This window comes from Aspergillus stella-maris (genome assembly GCF_047715825.1).
Source record: "Aspergillus stella-maris strain CBS 113639 unplaced genomic scaffold BDV14scaffold_50, whole genome shotgun sequence".
NCBI lineage: Eukaryota > Fungi > Ascomycota > Eurotiomycetes > Eurotiales > Aspergillaceae > Aspergillus > Aspergillus stella-maris.
In genome coordinates this window covers 80,180-95,875 of record NW_027396844.1, presented here as the reverse complement: position 1 = coordinate 95,875, position 15,696 = coordinate 80,180, and the positions used below count along the sequence as shown (strand labels likewise).

Genomic DNA, 15,696 nt, shown 5'->3' with positions numbered 1-15,696 from the left:
TAGCCAGTCTCTTCCGATCGGGCAGGCTGAAAAGTTGAGGCGCATTAGGCCGATTGATCGTATGGTCGAGGGTGATTGAGGTTCGCCGTCGCTGCTTCATACAGGCGTGAATGACTTAAACTGGCGCGCCATGCGGTGTTGAGTGGCATTGATTTGTGCGATAATGTTCATGTATGAAAATCTAGCCGTAGAGTAATATATGCGGTGAAAACTTCATATGTTTCTCCAGTTCTATGCACGTATGAAGAGTCGTACCTTGTGCTCTGTTGGAGTGCATCGGCCTAGAAGGTGATGCCATCCGATGCCCCACCCTCGTCTTCCCATCAACAACTCAGTACATCGGACCATGCCCCATTCTCTAACCAAACGACATATCCAAAAGACAAAACAATGACATCCAAACCCTCGTCAAAAGTTGAATATTTCAACCTCGGCACCTACAGCCGCAAAATAGGCACCACAAACCCCGCCGCCCAATCATGGTTCAACCGCGGCCTGATCTGGACATACGCATTCAACCACGAAGAAGCAGCAACGTGCTTCCAGAATGCCGCTGATCATGACCCCAACTGCGCAATGGCCTACTGGGGCCTCGCATATACGCTAGGTCCAAACTATAACAAGCCGTGGCAGTTCTTCGATGAGGTTGAGCTTGCGGCGACGGTCCAGAGAACACATCAGGCTGCGGCGGATGCGAAGAAGCACGCACAGGATCTGGGGTTCGTCGAAGCCGCGATCATTGATGCTGTGCAGTACCGGTATCCCCAGGAGAGCCCAGATGCAGACTGTTCAACGTGGAACCAGGGGTACGCGAATGCGATGCAGGGCGTTTACGAGCGGTTCCCGGATGACCTTGACGTCGCGGCGCTGTACGCAGACTCACTGATGAACCTGACGCCATGGGAACTATGGGACTTGAAAACCGGCAAGCCGTCGCCGAACGCGCGGACGCTTGAGATCAAGGATGTGCTTGATCGAGCTCTACAATTACCGGGCGGTCTTCAGCATCCCGGTCTCTTACATCTATACATTCATCTCATGGAGATGTCTGGTGCACCTGAGAAGGCCCTCGTGGTGGCGGACCATCTGCGCGGCCTTGTCCCTGACGCAGGTCATCTGAACCACATGCCTACACATCTAGACATTCTCTGCGGCGAATACCGTGCCGCAACATCATCGAATTCGCAAGCCATCGAGTCGGATAAGCGGTTTGTTGCTAGGGCAGGACCAGTCAACTTCTACACACTGTACCGAGCTCACAATTACCACTTCCGCATCTATGCAGCGATGTTTGCGGGTCAGTCGATGGTTGCGCTTGAGACAGCGAAGGAGCTAGAAGAACAGATTCCGGACGAGTTGCTAAGGATTCAATCGCCGCCTATGGCGGATTGGTTAGAGGGGTTTTTGGCTATGAAGATCCACGTGTTGATTCGGTTCGGGCGGTGGGAGGAGATACTTGCTCTGAAGCTTCCCGCTGATGAAGACCTATACTGCGTCACGGCAGCAATGATCTATTACGGACGGGGCGTTGCATTCGCAGCAACAGGGAAAGTCGAAGACGCAGCAACAGAACGCGAGATCTTCCAAGACCGCCGCAAGAAAGTCCCCACGAGCAGAATGCTCTTCAACAACACCTGCACCGACATCCTGACAATCGCATCCGCAATGCTCGACGGCGAACTCGAGTATCGACGCGGTAATTTCACCTCTGCATTTGAGCACCTCGAAGAATCAATAAAGCTAGACGATACACTTCCCTACGACGAACCCTGGGGCTGGATGCAGCCAACGCGCCATGCATATGGCGCTCTATTGCTAGAGCAGGGGAAGATTGAGGAAGCAGCAGCTGTCTACGCGGCGGATTTAGGTATGGACGGTACCCTGCCTAGGGCGCTACAACACCCGAATAACGTCTGGTCGCTGCATGGGTACCATGAGTGCTTGGTGAGGTTGGGGAGGACAGCAGAGGCGCGGATTATACAGCAGCAATTGAAGTTTGCGGCTGCGACGGCGGATATTAGTATTCGGTCGAGCTGTTTTTGTCGGAGGGAGACTACCACTGCATAGATCTAGGGCGAAACTCGATGCAGTATACTCCGTAGGAGTAGGCAAGCATTATCACATGGTCCTTCGGAGTACATTTTCCGACTCACTACTGCATGTGCAGAACATTTCCATCGATGCCAAGGTGTGGCATGCAGCCGGCGGCCGTGATCAGCTCAACGGTGATCTCACGATAACTACCAGTGTACACCTGCGGTATCATCCGATGTGGAAACCGACATGCGGAGTAAAACGCCTGAAGCGATTTCATCCTCCGGTCGGGCGCAAGCGGCGGCTAGCGATCTCCATGCTGCATTTACTACTGCTAGTCTACTACGCTACACCGTACCCTAGACATCGTGAACTCCAACTGCATACACACGTCATTGGGACCCTGGAGTAGACTCCTCCGTACAAGCCAAAACCTACAGTACAAACAATAGAAATTACCTACCGGGATATTCTCGGCACCCCTTCACCGTCGGCGAACCTCCGAAGGACATCTGTCCCTGAACGGCTAAAGAGCAGAAAATGAGAATTCTTCTGCGGCAGATCCACAACCATCGATGGCGGATGGCGAATTGTTCATACCCACTCGACCCAAATTCGCGACAACGACTGAGATCTTAAACTCGACGATCGAATCAGCGCCCGCCATTCCATCAGTCCGTCTCGCGTTGCCTTCCGCATGCGAATTGCGTGGACTTTGTGGCTGCACTTATGCCACTTGATTTAATTAGGGGTTGTATGCGGAGTTACAATTGTCAGAACTTCAACGCTGAATTACGGGTCTTCATGCATGCGATGCAGGACCGTCGCTCTATGTATGCCATCTGCACGAATACGAGAGAGTCTACGTCTCTACGACGTCGTTGTGGCGGCAAAAGTCCCCGCAGGGCTCCGACAGCTTACATCGTTGGCTTGATGGCTTCGCCTGTCCTTCCTGAGCCGTGCAGTGCACCCGAGATGGAACCGTGGATGGATAAGTAGGATCCATAAGTCTTCGATTGCCTTTCTGGAAGCCGAGATTGTTTGAGCTTCATTGGTTCAGCTTTGAAGTTCAGCAAAAATCGTTTCTGCGAGAATGGTTGTCTACTCCGGATGGGACTTTACGTTGACATTTGAGTGTTTGACAAGGAGTTGTGGGTATACTTAACGACAGACATATCCACCTTGCGATTGTGTCTTTGTTTTGACCACAATTTGAATTGAATGACCTCCGGTATGGAGAACCTCAATGATGACATCCTCCTCCTTGTTGGGGATTACCTGGAAATTCTCGAGGATCGATACAATGCCATCCTCGTTAATCGACGCTTCAACAAACTATTTCCACGGTCGCTGTATCGCTCAGCAAGGTTGAGCAGTCGCTCGCAAGTCCAGTCGTTCCTCAAGGCGATTCTACTGCGACCGAGCCTCAGTGGCGTCGTGAGGTCACTCGACTTCACCACCTGGCAAAATGAGAAAAATAACAACATCCTAAGCGCAGACGACGTCGCGCTATTCTCGCAATGCGCAAAAACACATAGCGCGACAGCAGAAGAGCACATTCAATGGGAGAGAAACCTAGTAGCTGGCGTCGACGAAGCATGGACGGCGCTTCTTCTTTCAACAGTGCACAACGTCAGCAAACTCAACCTGGTTTACCCGAATTCGCTGGAATCGAAGGGGTATCTGGATCGATTATTTGACCGCGCGACGACGACACAACAACAAAAGCCGAGTTCGAGGCGTCTGGCGTTCCATCGATTGAGGGAGGTTTCACTGCAACAGGCAGTTGGGGAGGATGATGTCAAGGGCACTTTCTCAACGGCGCAGGTCATGCCATTCTTGTCGATGCCGAAACTGCAAAAGCTCTCTGTTGACTCGTTGGTCGAGTACTGTCCCCCGGCTGATGAGCGACGCGACGCGGATGAGAACGAGAGGGCCGTCGACGAACTAACTCGCGAAACACCAGAAGTTCAAGGCCCGCGACAACAAGAACCAGAGATCCAATCGCCCTCACTGACAGAAATCAACCTCACAACAAGCAACGGCTATACCGGTCTCTCCCAACTTCTCAGCTCTTGTCCATCCCTAACAACATTCAAATACCAACACTCCGACGCACACCTCCTCTCCTCTGGCTTTCAACCCTCTGCATTCTTCAACACCCTCTCAACGCAAAAGTCCACTCTCCAAACAATCCATCTCGACAACCTCGGCGAGCATCTCCCCTTCACGATCCAGGGTCTCAACGAAAGCTACGATCAACCCTTTGACTCGTTGGCAGACTTCAAGGCGCTCAAAGATCTAAGAATCCGTTTGCCGAATCTGCTTGATATGCAATGGCAGCTCGAATTTGAGCCGTCTGTCCCGCTATCCGAGGTCCTCCCGACATCTATTGAAACTCTGTTTATTGAGAGTTGCAAGGAGAATACGCTCCCTATCCTCCTGAGACAGATTCAGTCTGTCCTCGACGCAAGGGAGAAGGGAAAGAAGAAGTTTGGGGCGTTGCAGAGTCTGGATATCGAGGGTGTCTTCCATGACGATGAAGAAGATGAGCCTATTTCTGGTGATGGGAACGGTAGTAACGGAGAAGGAGGACGGGTCATCAGACCGAGAAATTATGAGCTTGTAGAGCCGCTCAGAGACGCTTGTGAGAAGGCAAGTGTGCAATTTCATCTGCGGGATCGGGCTTGTGCTATGACTATGCTTTAATAGCATTTTGCGTTTTGACTTTGTTCTGCATGATTCGGGCATGATGAATTGTTTTCTCCTTACATGGGGTCTTGATGACATCCTCTTGGTATTCTGGCGTCGATTTTGCTGCTCCTTTACTCGCGCTCGATGATGGAACGATTATGGATTATAGACTTACCTACTACCCCGGCTTCGACTCAAGCCACAGCATGAATACTTTTACCATTTGAATTGGAACTTTTTCAATCTGCTCTCCTACGCTTCTCCATACTCCATGTACTAGGATCTTAAACCTAAATAGCCTGTCCCTGATGTCCTTCCGGCTTTCTCCAGCATGGTCACTAATATAGTGTTTCTACACGAGCTCTCTGTGAAATCGAATCTACGAATGACCTAAGTGACATACCTACCTCGGAAGGGATCAAAACGGAAATTCCTGAATATGCTCTGTAGTCTCCCCCGGAGGGAATTCTGATACGGTTGTGAATATGAATGTAATTGGTGGTTTCCTTCATTTCAAGATTGGTTAGGGAGTCTGCGCACAATGTACGGCAGATCAACCGTGGGATGAGGACGATTACTTATGGATCTATTCTTGGTGGTCTAGTCATGACTTCTTTGATGCACACTTTATTCTGAGGAAGCTGGTGAATGGCCTTAGCAAGCTCCAGTCTTGAACTAACTTAGGATTTTTAGGATATCCCTGTACTCATGGTCTGTAGGGCCAGGGGTTGAATCGAACTAGCTACTGGAGTTATTGTGGAGTAAGACCTGGTTGGAAACATTCAGGTACAATGAAGATGAAGATATTCAGTTCACAAGTCATGGTCCATGACGCAGCGCTAGGACTCGGTACCTGAGTCCGTCTTGAATTTTTTGGATTTTCCTAGAGAAGTATCATTTCCTACGATCTACGTAGTAAATATGATTTGGGTACTGTACGTAGCAAAGTGTCGAGGGGTCCATATCTGTATACCTTGTTGAGAAAATACCTACCTATGCACGAGCCAGGGTAGATGATTTCCATTATTAGTCGTATAGGGGTACCTTATGCAGGGCAGGCCTCAGGTGTATCCTAAATGGGTAAGCGGCTCGTTGAATGGATAGCAACTCGCTTCACAAGTATAGAAGTGAATACCGAAATACAGCATAACAATCCCGGTGGCATGCCGTCTTCCTGTGTTTTTCATGCAAGTGAAGTACCTTATAGTGGCTGTTGTTGGCTACTATATCCTATTCTGAGGCTCAGGATTGAGTTCACGGTAGAAGAAAACCATGGAGCTCAAGTATCACAGATGCTCATATGCACGAGTTTGGAGACTGGGAGTTGAATCCTCAATGTCTCAAAAAGCTGTATCTTCATAAAGTAAATGCGCTTCTCCGACTTCGGCATAACGCTGCAGGAGCTCTACGTGAAACCGCTACGGAAGGGGTACCGGCATACACCAAGCCGATAGGAGATTTTTTCACCAAAACACCAAAGCCCCCTCTCCTCAGCACCTGCATGAAAGCAATATCGACATTTACCGACTTCGTACTGCGAATGCCCGTCTGACCGACAATGTACTCGGCTACCTCGCGGATCGACATTAGCTGACGTCAACGCGCATTTACCCTGCAGAGCCTAGAATATCGGCCGGTCGGATGCCTTGATGTGAACGTGGCTGAAATAAAGTAGCTCTTCGCCATGGCACGGCAGAAGAGGCTGATCTAAGCTCTGCTGTCCTATCAACTTAGCGACAGGTTACGTGATGCCTGGGTGTTGATTGTTGATTGCACGTGGAGTCGCGGCCGTGCCCTAAGTTGCTCCTTCTTTCCGTTGCGTTTACTTTGTATGAACATAAATATGAGATTGCTCTAGATCCTGTCTTATAGTACTCTACTATTATGAAGAGTCTTCATATCAGATTATCCAATCAACACTATAGTACTTATCACAGTCTTGGCCTTCAGGGTTCTAACCGCCCTGCATCACTCGTATCACCCATTGCAGCATGAGCTCCGTGAAGGTATTGTTCATTGATCGTCAATATTTCGCCATCGATTAGCCCACTCCCTGCCCTTCACGATTGGATCATTCACAAGCCAAGCTTTGTCTCCGTTGCCGATCAGCCCGTCCCCCGTTTTAATATTTCGGGGGTCGCAGATCGTCCATGGTGCAATTGTCTGGGGCGCTCGCACCAACAGATCTGCAGCTTTGGACTGACATACGTACGTAGCTGTTGATTGTGACTGTGATTGTGATCGTACGGTCGAATTGAGGGGACAGGTTACTTATATCTTGGGGATCCTGTCCTGGTCGGGATTGTTCGTTTGTCTGAGCAGTTTCGATTCTCTATTGGATTTGACTCGCAACCATGCAGCTCCTACTGCCTCTGCTGATTCTCGGGAGTCTGACGACTGCCGCTTCCAAGTCAAACATCCTTTTTATTCTTACTGATGATCAGGGAAAGTACATGGGTGGTCTTGATACAATGCCCAAGCTGCAGGCACGTGATGTTCCTCCCCTCCCATCTTGATGCAGCATACTAATTGATTCTGTATAGGAACTCCTAGTTCAGAAAGGAACCACATATGACAGACACTTCTGCTCAACAGCCGTCTGTTGTCCATCTCGCGCCAATATATGGACGGGACGTATGCCTCACAACACAAATGTCACTGATGTCAGCCCACCATATGGTGGGTATCCAAAGGTTGTTTCAGCCGGATGGAACGACAACTACCTTCCCATCTGGATGCAGGAGGCTGGATACAACACCATGTACACCGGAAAGCTCTGGAACAGTCATTCGCCCGAGAATTACAACAAGCCGTACGTCAAGGGCTTCAACCAGTCCGAGTTCCTGCTCGACCCCTACACCTACCGCTACTACAACGCCAGGATGACTCGCAACGGCGCAAAACCTGTCGACTACACTGGCGAGTACAGTACTGACCTGCTGCTCCGCAAGGCAATGGGCTTCTTGAACGATACTTTGAAAGACCCCGACACACCTTGGATGTTGACTGTTGCACCCAACGCGCCTCACTCCAACGGCTCGGCCACGGCCGATGGCACCCATTGGTTCGGGGACCCAGAGTATACTCCTCGTCACGCGGATCTCTTCAAGGACTACAAGATCCCCCGTGACAAGAGCTTCAACACCGTCATTGAAGGTGCTGTCGGTTGGACCAAGGACCTGGAAGAGCTGAGTCAGGAGGAAGTTGACTACATTGACGAATTCCAGCGCAAGAGACTGCGCGCTCTGCGGGCTGTAGATGAGATGATCGACGCTCTAGTTACCAGACTAGACGAGGCCGGTGTTCTGGACAACACTTATATCTTCTTCTCTACGGACAACGGATATCACCTTGGACAGCATGCCATGCGTCCTGGGAAGAACTGCGGATACGGTAAAATAGTCATGTTTCTCAACTGTAGACGGCTATACTAATCTGAATCAGATACCGATACAAACGTTCCACTTATTATCCGCGGACCTGGTATTGCCGAGAACTCTTCCGTCGACATTGTTAGCAGCCACACCGACCTTGCCCCGACATTCCTCGATATCGCAGGAACAACGCGAGATGGATTGGACGGAAAGTCGATTCTCCACCCTGGTTCGAGTGCTAAGAACAAGACTGAGCATGCGGCTATTGAGTACTGGGGCCTTGTATGTCTCCCCATTTTTCCTAATCTAAATACACACTAACAAACAATTCGTAGGCTGTTCCTGAGGGTATCTACGGCTATATCAGTAATCAGACGGACGTTCAAAACCACATCGGAAAGCAGAACACTTACAAAGCTCTCCGTCTCATATCAGATGACTACAGCCTCTACTGGTCCCGCTGGTGCTCGGGTGAGCGCGAATTCTACAACTTGAAGGTACGTTTCTCAAGACTTCGACCTTCTATATGATACAAGTACTCAGGACTATAATCCAGGACGACCCTCACCAAACAATAAACATGGCCGCCAACGTCGGCAAACACCAAAACTACAAGATCGCCGGCCGCGGTCTCCGCCAAATCATGCAGCGCGCAAACGGTCTAGTCATGGTTCTAAAATCATGCACAGAAGACCAATGCCGCGACCCGTGGGGCCAACTCCATCCCAACGGCGACGTGAAGAACCTTGTTGACGCGCTCGATGAGAGGTATGACACGTTTTACGCGAATCAGCCGCGCGTGGGTTACACTGAGTGTCAGAAGGGGTACATTATTGCCTCTGAGGGGCCGCAGAAGTTTAACACGTATAGCAAGACGAGTCGCGATATTGGTGGTGGTGTTGGTGGTGAGGATGATGATGATGAGGATGCGTCGTTGCCTGTTTTGGGGGGGTTTGATGTGTAAGTTGCCTGACCAGTTTTCTTTCATGATTTTCTGTTCTGGGATCTAACTGTGGCTTTAATTAGTACGACGATATTCATGGCCTTCGCTGCGACAATGTACGTACTCTTCGTTGGCATGTAGAAAGACGGAGATACCCAGCCGGTGTCGGAATTAGGGCAAGCGTGCCTTCCTGTTTATGTGTCATGTCATGCTACACTACAGTAATAAGGGCTCATGAGGGCTCCTTCCTAATTCGAATTTGATAATGTTCTTCGATATCTTAACTCTCCATCATTTCGTATTTTTGTAGCTCACATATTATCGACTATTATCACCCCACACTCGTTTACTGCATCGACTTGTATTTCATTGGAAGTTATTCACCTACAACACCTTAATTCGTCCCTCCAGAGCAACCGCGACGCGCATCTTATCGATAGGGAGAACCGAAGTCAGGCTCCTTTCGCCCTCGCCCCCCCTCGCGGTCCGTACCGTCGCCCACAAGGAATCCGAATCTATACTGCCATGGCGCCGCGCGGCTTCCGGCGTATAAGCAAAGGGTTTAAAAAAGTTGGGCGCGGGATTAGGAACATGTTCAGTCGACAAACCCCTTCTTCTAAGTCTCCAACCACCACTGTTCCTCCAAATCCCCCTCATGGGGCCCTCGCCAAGGACCCTGCAAATGAGACGGCGAAAGAGCGACGTCGACGAAAGTCTTTACAGAAGAAACTGAAGGAGGAAGAGAAGAAAAAGAAGAAAAAAGGGCAGTCTTCGAAGAAAGGAAATGATAATGGTGGAGGGGGAAATGACAAAGGAGGCGGGCCTGTCCCTGACTCTGGCCCTGGGCCTTCGGGGAGTAGAGGTGATAAGAGAGGTGGGAATGGGGGTCAGAATGGAGGGTTTGTTCTCGTCCCCGTCCTCTTGCACGTTGCGATCTTGATGGGAAAGTTTACTGACTAGTGACTCGGGTGTAGAGGTGAGGGAGGGAGAAGGTCAAACGGTGATCAAACTGATCCTCAGTTTCCTGGCTCACATTTCTTGAGAGATAGGGGTGGTCTTCTCGGCAAGAAGAAGAAAGGGAACCGCGATGCCCAAGAGCCTGGTCTTGAAGTCCAGGAAGAGCACGCCGGCGAGGAAGACGGCGACCAAGGCAGTAGGGGTCACGAACAATGTCCAAGCCAAAAGCCCAGAGTCAGTGGCCATAACCCATATCGTACCTTAAAGGCAGCAAAAAGTGACGAGGGTAGTGGACTGTCTGGAGATGCTAAGCAGGAAACCCCGCCTGACCCTCCTTTCCATGCAACAATAAGTCGGGAGCCACTTCTGTACCCGCCCCAAGGTACACCCACTCATGATCACCTGAGCCAGATACAGTCCAACGTTGTTCCTCTATCGGCTGTTGACCCATCGGCACGCGCTTTATCTTCATCCAATTCGCAACCACCGCTGCCACTCACCGAGGGGGCTGGCAATAATGTGACGCCTGGAGTTGGGTTTGATTCTGGGCGACATGACTCACAGCCTCGTACTCCGGCTCATCCGAATGCTGCAGGAATTCGCACATCAGGGAGCATTCGTTCAAACCTTCTAAGGTCGGCAGAAGAGATTGATTGGCTGCAAAGACGTGTGCGTGAACGAGAGCGCATCAGGCAGAAAGAAGAGCTGGCTGAGCCAGAGCAGCAAGCCCGAGACGGACAAGGACTTCGACATTCAGTGGTGGAAGACAATTCCAAGCCTGCAGCCCAGGACACCATCCACCCGACTGGCGAGGCGAGCCCGAAGAGGGAGCCGAGTCAGTCTATCGACGAGTCTGATGATGAGGATGTTTCGCAGAAGAGCGGTTCATCCAGGAAGAGCAAATCTTCGAGAACAAGTATATCGTGGGAGACAAATGATCACCCAGGCAAGGACAATCACATGAGAACAGACAGATTACCCCGGGGTGGTGCAGGATACGGCATCGGTTCAGCAGGGGGGCAGGACGCTGGGGGTGATCCGGTCCAGGGGGCCAAATCAACAACGAAGAATGACCAGGACTCTCTGCAGATCGATGGCGGGTTACCGTTCCACGGCGTGATAGAAAGACTGGGAACTACTTCAAGAGCAGATGAAAACTGGTCTCAGGTTTGCACTGCTGTGAATGTCGAAGTCCGGCTTACTGAGGACAACTACCCTGTTGTACAATCTGTATGTCCATCCCTCGTGGTTTGAAGCTCAATCCTGACTTTAGTAGGGTACAAAAATCCCTGAATGCTTGAACTGGTCTGACGCATGTAAAACCTATGACAAGGAAGACTTGCAGGACAACCATGGTCTTATGCGACTGCAAGATCTCATTTTGGCTGCGCACGGCTATATGGCTGGATTCCGGGTCTTCCTTGACATTCAGGTAAGAGGCCTTTACCAAACAGACGCAAGCCATTGCCAGTTAACCCAAAATGCGATGCAGTCGAATCTGAATGCCGACAAAGTGCTTGAGCACCTTTGTCGCGAGTTAGACGGGGTCGTTGACGATGTTATATCGCGCGACCTTATCGTGATATGTCTCCCTGAACTGCGATATCTCCCATTCGTCGAAAAGCTTCAGGGCTACACTGTTGTGCTCAATTGCCTCAATCTCAATACGGCTCAGCAAGCCATCGATACGGACACTTCGACGCCCATCCATGTCAAACTCAAGTACTCAATGAAAATAAATAAATTTGAAGGCGAGGGTATACTGAAACTCAAGTCTAAGGCAAATGATCGGCACAGGGATGTCTACATCGAGCCTATCGACGACGAGACCCAGATCAAATGGTTTATACGTGCTGACGTCGCCGGCATTATCACTCGGCGGCCTTATGATCTCGATAAATGGTATAAGGAGAACGAAGACGGGAAGGAAAAGTGGGTAAGGGAGCCGGAGTTCTAACTGATCAGAAAGCATAAAGGAAAGGCCGTTTCTATACATGATCCCCAAGACCCCTATCCTTGAAGAACAGAATAGCACTTAGCTCTAGATAGAAATGTTTCTAGATGTTACGATCTTGGTAACGGTTCTCCCTCAGTATCACTTGCACGGAGGTGGAATACCGACAAAAGACTACACGGACGAGCCTCTAGAGACCTATATACTTCGGCATGATTTGATTTGTTTCAGACGTACAAGTACACCATCCCAGCCTCAGCCCCAAACCTCCACTTACAACGCCCCAGCTAAGGTAGTGACCAGACATTATGCGTAGCAGCGGAAGATGCAACAATATACAACGAACAATCCAAACACCAAAGGAAGAAGCGCGAAGATGAGAAGTGGTAATAGAATGAATATATGTAGCGAAAGATGAGAATATAATCCACTGCCACCAAATCGAGGCAGGTAGGAAGTCAAATATGTATAGGCAAATATGAACAAGAAAGTAAAGGGGTATATATATATAAGAAGCGTAAGTAAGGCAGACAAGTAATCAAACCAGCCACACCAGAAAGAAACCAAAAAGCGGGTGATACAAGAATTTTGACGCAGAAATCAGGGTTCTGGTGTAGTGTACATGAGTCATCGGAGGCATGGACGACTCATGAGCCGCAATAATAACGCGGATTGGTGATAGGTGATGAACGAGGTAAACGAAAGACGTGCTGTGCTGTAAGTGGTGGTACATGCATGCATATGCGCAAAGAGGAAAAAATGTACAAGGAAGCCTCCCGGTGTATCAGTGATAAAGCGCCTGGATATGAAGTCGGACAAGAACAGAAAGAAAGACGGAACGATCATATCATCATCAATTTGGTTGTTCGTCGCTCGGGGAAGCGGCGGGGTCCACCGGCTGATGGTGGTGGGCCTAGGTTGTTGGGCGAGGGCGGTGGTCGGCCGGGGTATCCTCGACCAGGTCCGGGGCCAGGACCATAGCTATCATAGGAGCCAGGAGGTTGGCGGGGTCCACGGCCACCACGGCCGCGATAACCGGGTGGTGGGGGTCGTCCGCGACCTGGAGGGGGCATGGGCATGCCTGGTGGAGCGAGAGGTGAAGAGGGCATAGTAGGTCGGCGTAAGCGGTGCGGAGAGACAGAGGCTGCAGCGCGACGGGCATCGCGCTCACAGTATACGAGACCGTTCCACTCGAAATACTCGCCCTGCAGATCGATATTGCAGGTTCGGCAGCGGAGACATTCGATGTGGAATTTCTGGACGTTCGCCGGGCCGGGGCCGGGGCGTTCGTTGGTCGCCAGATACTCGCCTTCAATACCGTTGTGGCACCCTGCGCAGACGGAGCCGTTGCGTTCATGGTAGTGCTGCGCGCAGTAGGGGCGGTCCTGGAAGACATAGAAGTCATTCGTTTCGAAGGGGAGGCGGCAAGTAAAGCAGGTGAAGCAGTCGCGGTGGTAGCGGCCTGTTAAGCGACCGTCGGCGGACGAGATGGATTTGCCGTAGATCATTTCGCCGCAGCCCCGGCACTGGCCTTTAGGTTTACCTTGTGGTGGTCGGGCTGGTGGTTCTGTCGCCGATCGTGCTAATGGCCTTGGCTTTTGCTCCGGTTCTGACAACTGCGAGTCATCAGAGCCATTGGGGTATTCGGGGATAAGAGATAGGCCGCCTTTGCCTAGAGTTGGGTCGGTGGGGGAGTCGGGGCTGAAGAGAGATTCGGGCATGCGCGGAGGTTCGAGAGCAGTAGGGCTTTCAGAGTGGTGCGAATCGTCGAGAAAATTTGATTGCTGGTTCTCTTTGCGAGGGTCTTCGGCGACGGGACCAAGTTTAGGAAGATCTGACGGCTTTCCCCTGCCCATGCTGAAATCGGAATGTATGCTAGATAATGAGGTCCCGCTTCTTGTTTCTGAAGGCGATGATTCCGAAGAAGAGGCCGTAGAGTATTCCACATTATCATCAATGTTAACAAGACCAAGAGCACGAGCGAAATTGGACACTGAGATTGCACTCTCGCTACTAGCATCTGACTTTTTCCTCTGCAGCTCCCCGCGCTCATTCTGCTCTGAAGGGTTAGGCTGAAGGTAGTCCGTGCCTGAGGGCTTGAAAGCCTTGTATTCAACCTTGCCGGATCCTACTGGGGAAACGGAGGGCAAGTCTGACTCGTCCGGTAAATCGATCGGCGGGCCGTATGTGCTCTGCGCCGGGCTGTTGAAGAATAGCTCTGCGGATGCCCGAGAAGACCCCCGGTTACTGCTGAGACGGTCCGAGTTGGCGTTGGCTGATAGGCGAAGCGGGCTGGCAGTCGATTTGTCGTCTCCTTTGAGCTGCGAACCTCCAAAGTCAAACCCATCGTGAATCTCATTCTTTGTTTGACGCTTCGATGGGATATCCGACACAGACGAATCTGAAAAGATTGACTCGTGGAAGGGATTTGAAACTGGTTGATGGAAGGGGTTCGGTGGCGATTGCGGAATTGGAGGAATATCTTCTTCATATCGGTATCCAGCTACTGCCACGCTTCCAAACGACCGGTGGGAGAAGGCGGTTGAGCGCTTCGAATACCGATTGTCGTATCGGGTACTCGCGATTGATGTCCTGTAACTGCTTTGGCTGACAATAGAAGCGCTGTGCTGGTGCCCGTGCGGTACATCATCCTTTGGCAACGGGGGCGGTGGTGCGTTTGAGTTAAGTGGTATGTTTGCGCTATGAGGTGGACGGTCCATATCTTGGTTTATTGCGTCAGCATATCCAGGCGAAGGCGCAAGAGGCGCAGAAATCGCATCATTCTTCAATGTCATGCCGTTCACACGTCGTCCAGACATCGATCGCGGTAAAGGAAAGCTCGGTATACCCTCGCCACTGCTCGCTGATGTAGGCTGCGGTAAGGGAGATGTTCGCAACGGTGACCGCGAAGGGGACGTCGACAGCGGTGACGGGACAAGGGAATCACTGCCATCATTTGGTTGCAGGAATGGTCGGTCTGTAATCGGTTATTGAAAGGTAAATAAAGTACGTTGTGTGACGGGAGACATACTCGCTTTGAAAGGATCAATATTTGACGGCGGCTCTGCCCTCTTAGCTGACCACGCATCGTCCGCCCCCAGCGTTGGTCTCCGTAGACCCGATTTGGGTGGAGGTGCAGGTGGGGGAGGAGACGGTGTTCGCGATGTATCTGCGCGGGGAGTTAGCAAGAGCACTGACTCCTTTTTGGCGATGGGATCCAGAAGTACCATTTGCTGGTTTCGCGCAGACGTGGTCGCCCATCGCAAGGATGTCGACATTACTTCCACAGTCTGAGCATTTCACCATGGGCAGCTCGCCCATAGAGTCTGTTCCTCCAGCCATCTTGACAGACGCGACGTCTTCAAAGTTGTCCTTTCACTCCCCCGTTGTTAGAAAATCATCCGATTCGGGAATCCAACCATCGGTCGTGCCAGTCGTCAAGACAATAAATCGTAAAGTTTTCAGATCCTTCAGTCCTAGCCAACAGTCGAGATCGGGATTATTAAAGATGGTTGAGATTGAAAGTGGATGGAGGTGTGTTGGTGTTGATTGAAGGTGAACGGGGACAGGTTACCAGAGCGAGAAAGGCTACCTTGGGATCTAGCAACAATATTAATTAATATTCTGAATGAGTGGCCAATTGCAGTGGGCGATAGACAGAACAAGAAATCGATAATCGCCATAATTATAGCGGGAGTGGGCCTCAGCCAACGACAGGCCTCGTGCGGGCGCGGTTCAAG

At 50.9% G+C, this 15,696-nt stretch overlaps 5 protein-coding genes across 5 annotated transcripts; 4 read left to right on the top strand and 1 right to left on the bottom strand.

Moving 5' to 3' along the window:
- Positions 1-390: 390 nt before the first annotated feature.
- Positions 391-2,067, top strand: BDV14DRAFT_202698 (TPR domain protein; the record flags this gene model as incomplete). The annotated part of the gene is made up of 1 exon (XM_073774097.1): positions 391-2,067. One exon carries the CDS (start codon positions 391-393, stop codon positions 2,065-2,067), a length of 1,677 nt encoding a protein of 558 aa, XP_073625509.1.
- A 1,200-nt stretch (positions 2,068-3,267) lies between these two features.
- On the top strand, positions 3,268-4,743 carry BDV14DRAFT_202697 (uncharacterized protein; the record flags this gene model as incomplete). The annotated part of the gene is made up of 1 exon (XM_073774096.1): positions 3,268-4,743. One exon carries the CDS (start codon positions 3,268-3,270, stop codon positions 4,741-4,743), a length of 1,476 nt encoding a protein of 491 aa, XP_073625508.1.
- Positions 4,744-7,082: 2,339 nt separating this feature from the next.
- BDV14DRAFT_202696 (sulfatase family protein) lies at positions 7,083-9,186 on the top strand (the record flags this gene model as incomplete). The annotated part of the gene is made up of 6 exons (XM_073774095.1): positions 7,083-7,223; positions 7,272-8,121; positions 8,173-8,384; positions 8,438-8,599; positions 8,659-9,062; positions 9,129-9,186. The coding sequence occupies 6 exons, from the start codon at positions 7,083-7,085 to the stop codon at positions 9,184-9,186; spliced, it is 1,827 nt and encodes a 608-aa protein (XP_073625507.1).
- A 384-nt stretch (positions 9,187-9,570) lies between these two features.
- Positions 9,571-11,959, top strand: BDV14DRAFT_202695 (uncharacterized protein; the record flags this gene model as incomplete). Its single annotated transcript, XM_073774094.1, has 4 exons — positions 9,571-9,944; positions 10,020-11,232; positions 11,279-11,434; positions 11,495-11,959. 4 exons carry the CDS (start codon positions 9,571-9,573, stop codon positions 11,957-11,959), a joined length of 2,208 nt encoding a protein of 735 aa, XP_073625506.1.
- Positions 11,960-12,535: 576 nt separating this feature from the next.
- Positions 12,536-15,696, bottom strand: BDV14DRAFT_105484 (LIM domain-containing protein). Its single transcript, XM_073765574.1, has 3 exons — positions 15,184-15,696; positions 14,988-15,125; positions 12,536-14,933 (listed from the first exon to the last, which is right to left on the bottom strand). The coding sequence occupies exons 1-3, from the start codon at positions 15,296-15,298 to the stop codon at positions 12,799-12,801; spliced, it is 2,388 nt and encodes a 795-aa protein (XP_073625505.1). The 5' UTR covers positions 15,299-15,696; the 3' UTR covers positions 12,536-12,798.

Bases quoted from the DNA above. Each gene is read 5' to 3' on its own strand.
- BDV14DRAFT_105484 (XM_073765574.1), bottom strand. From the start codon at position 15,298: ATGGCTGGAGGAACAGACTCTATGGGCGAGCTGCCCATGGTGAAATGC. The intron at 15,126-15,183 runs GTACTTCTGGAT...CTCCCCGCGCAG, and splicing joins CTGCGCGAAACCAGCAAATG to ATACATCGCGAACACCGTCT. The intron at 14,934-14,987 runs GTATGTCTCCCG...AACCGATTACAG, and splicing joins TATTGATCCTTTCAAAGCGA to ACCGACCATTCCTGCAACCA.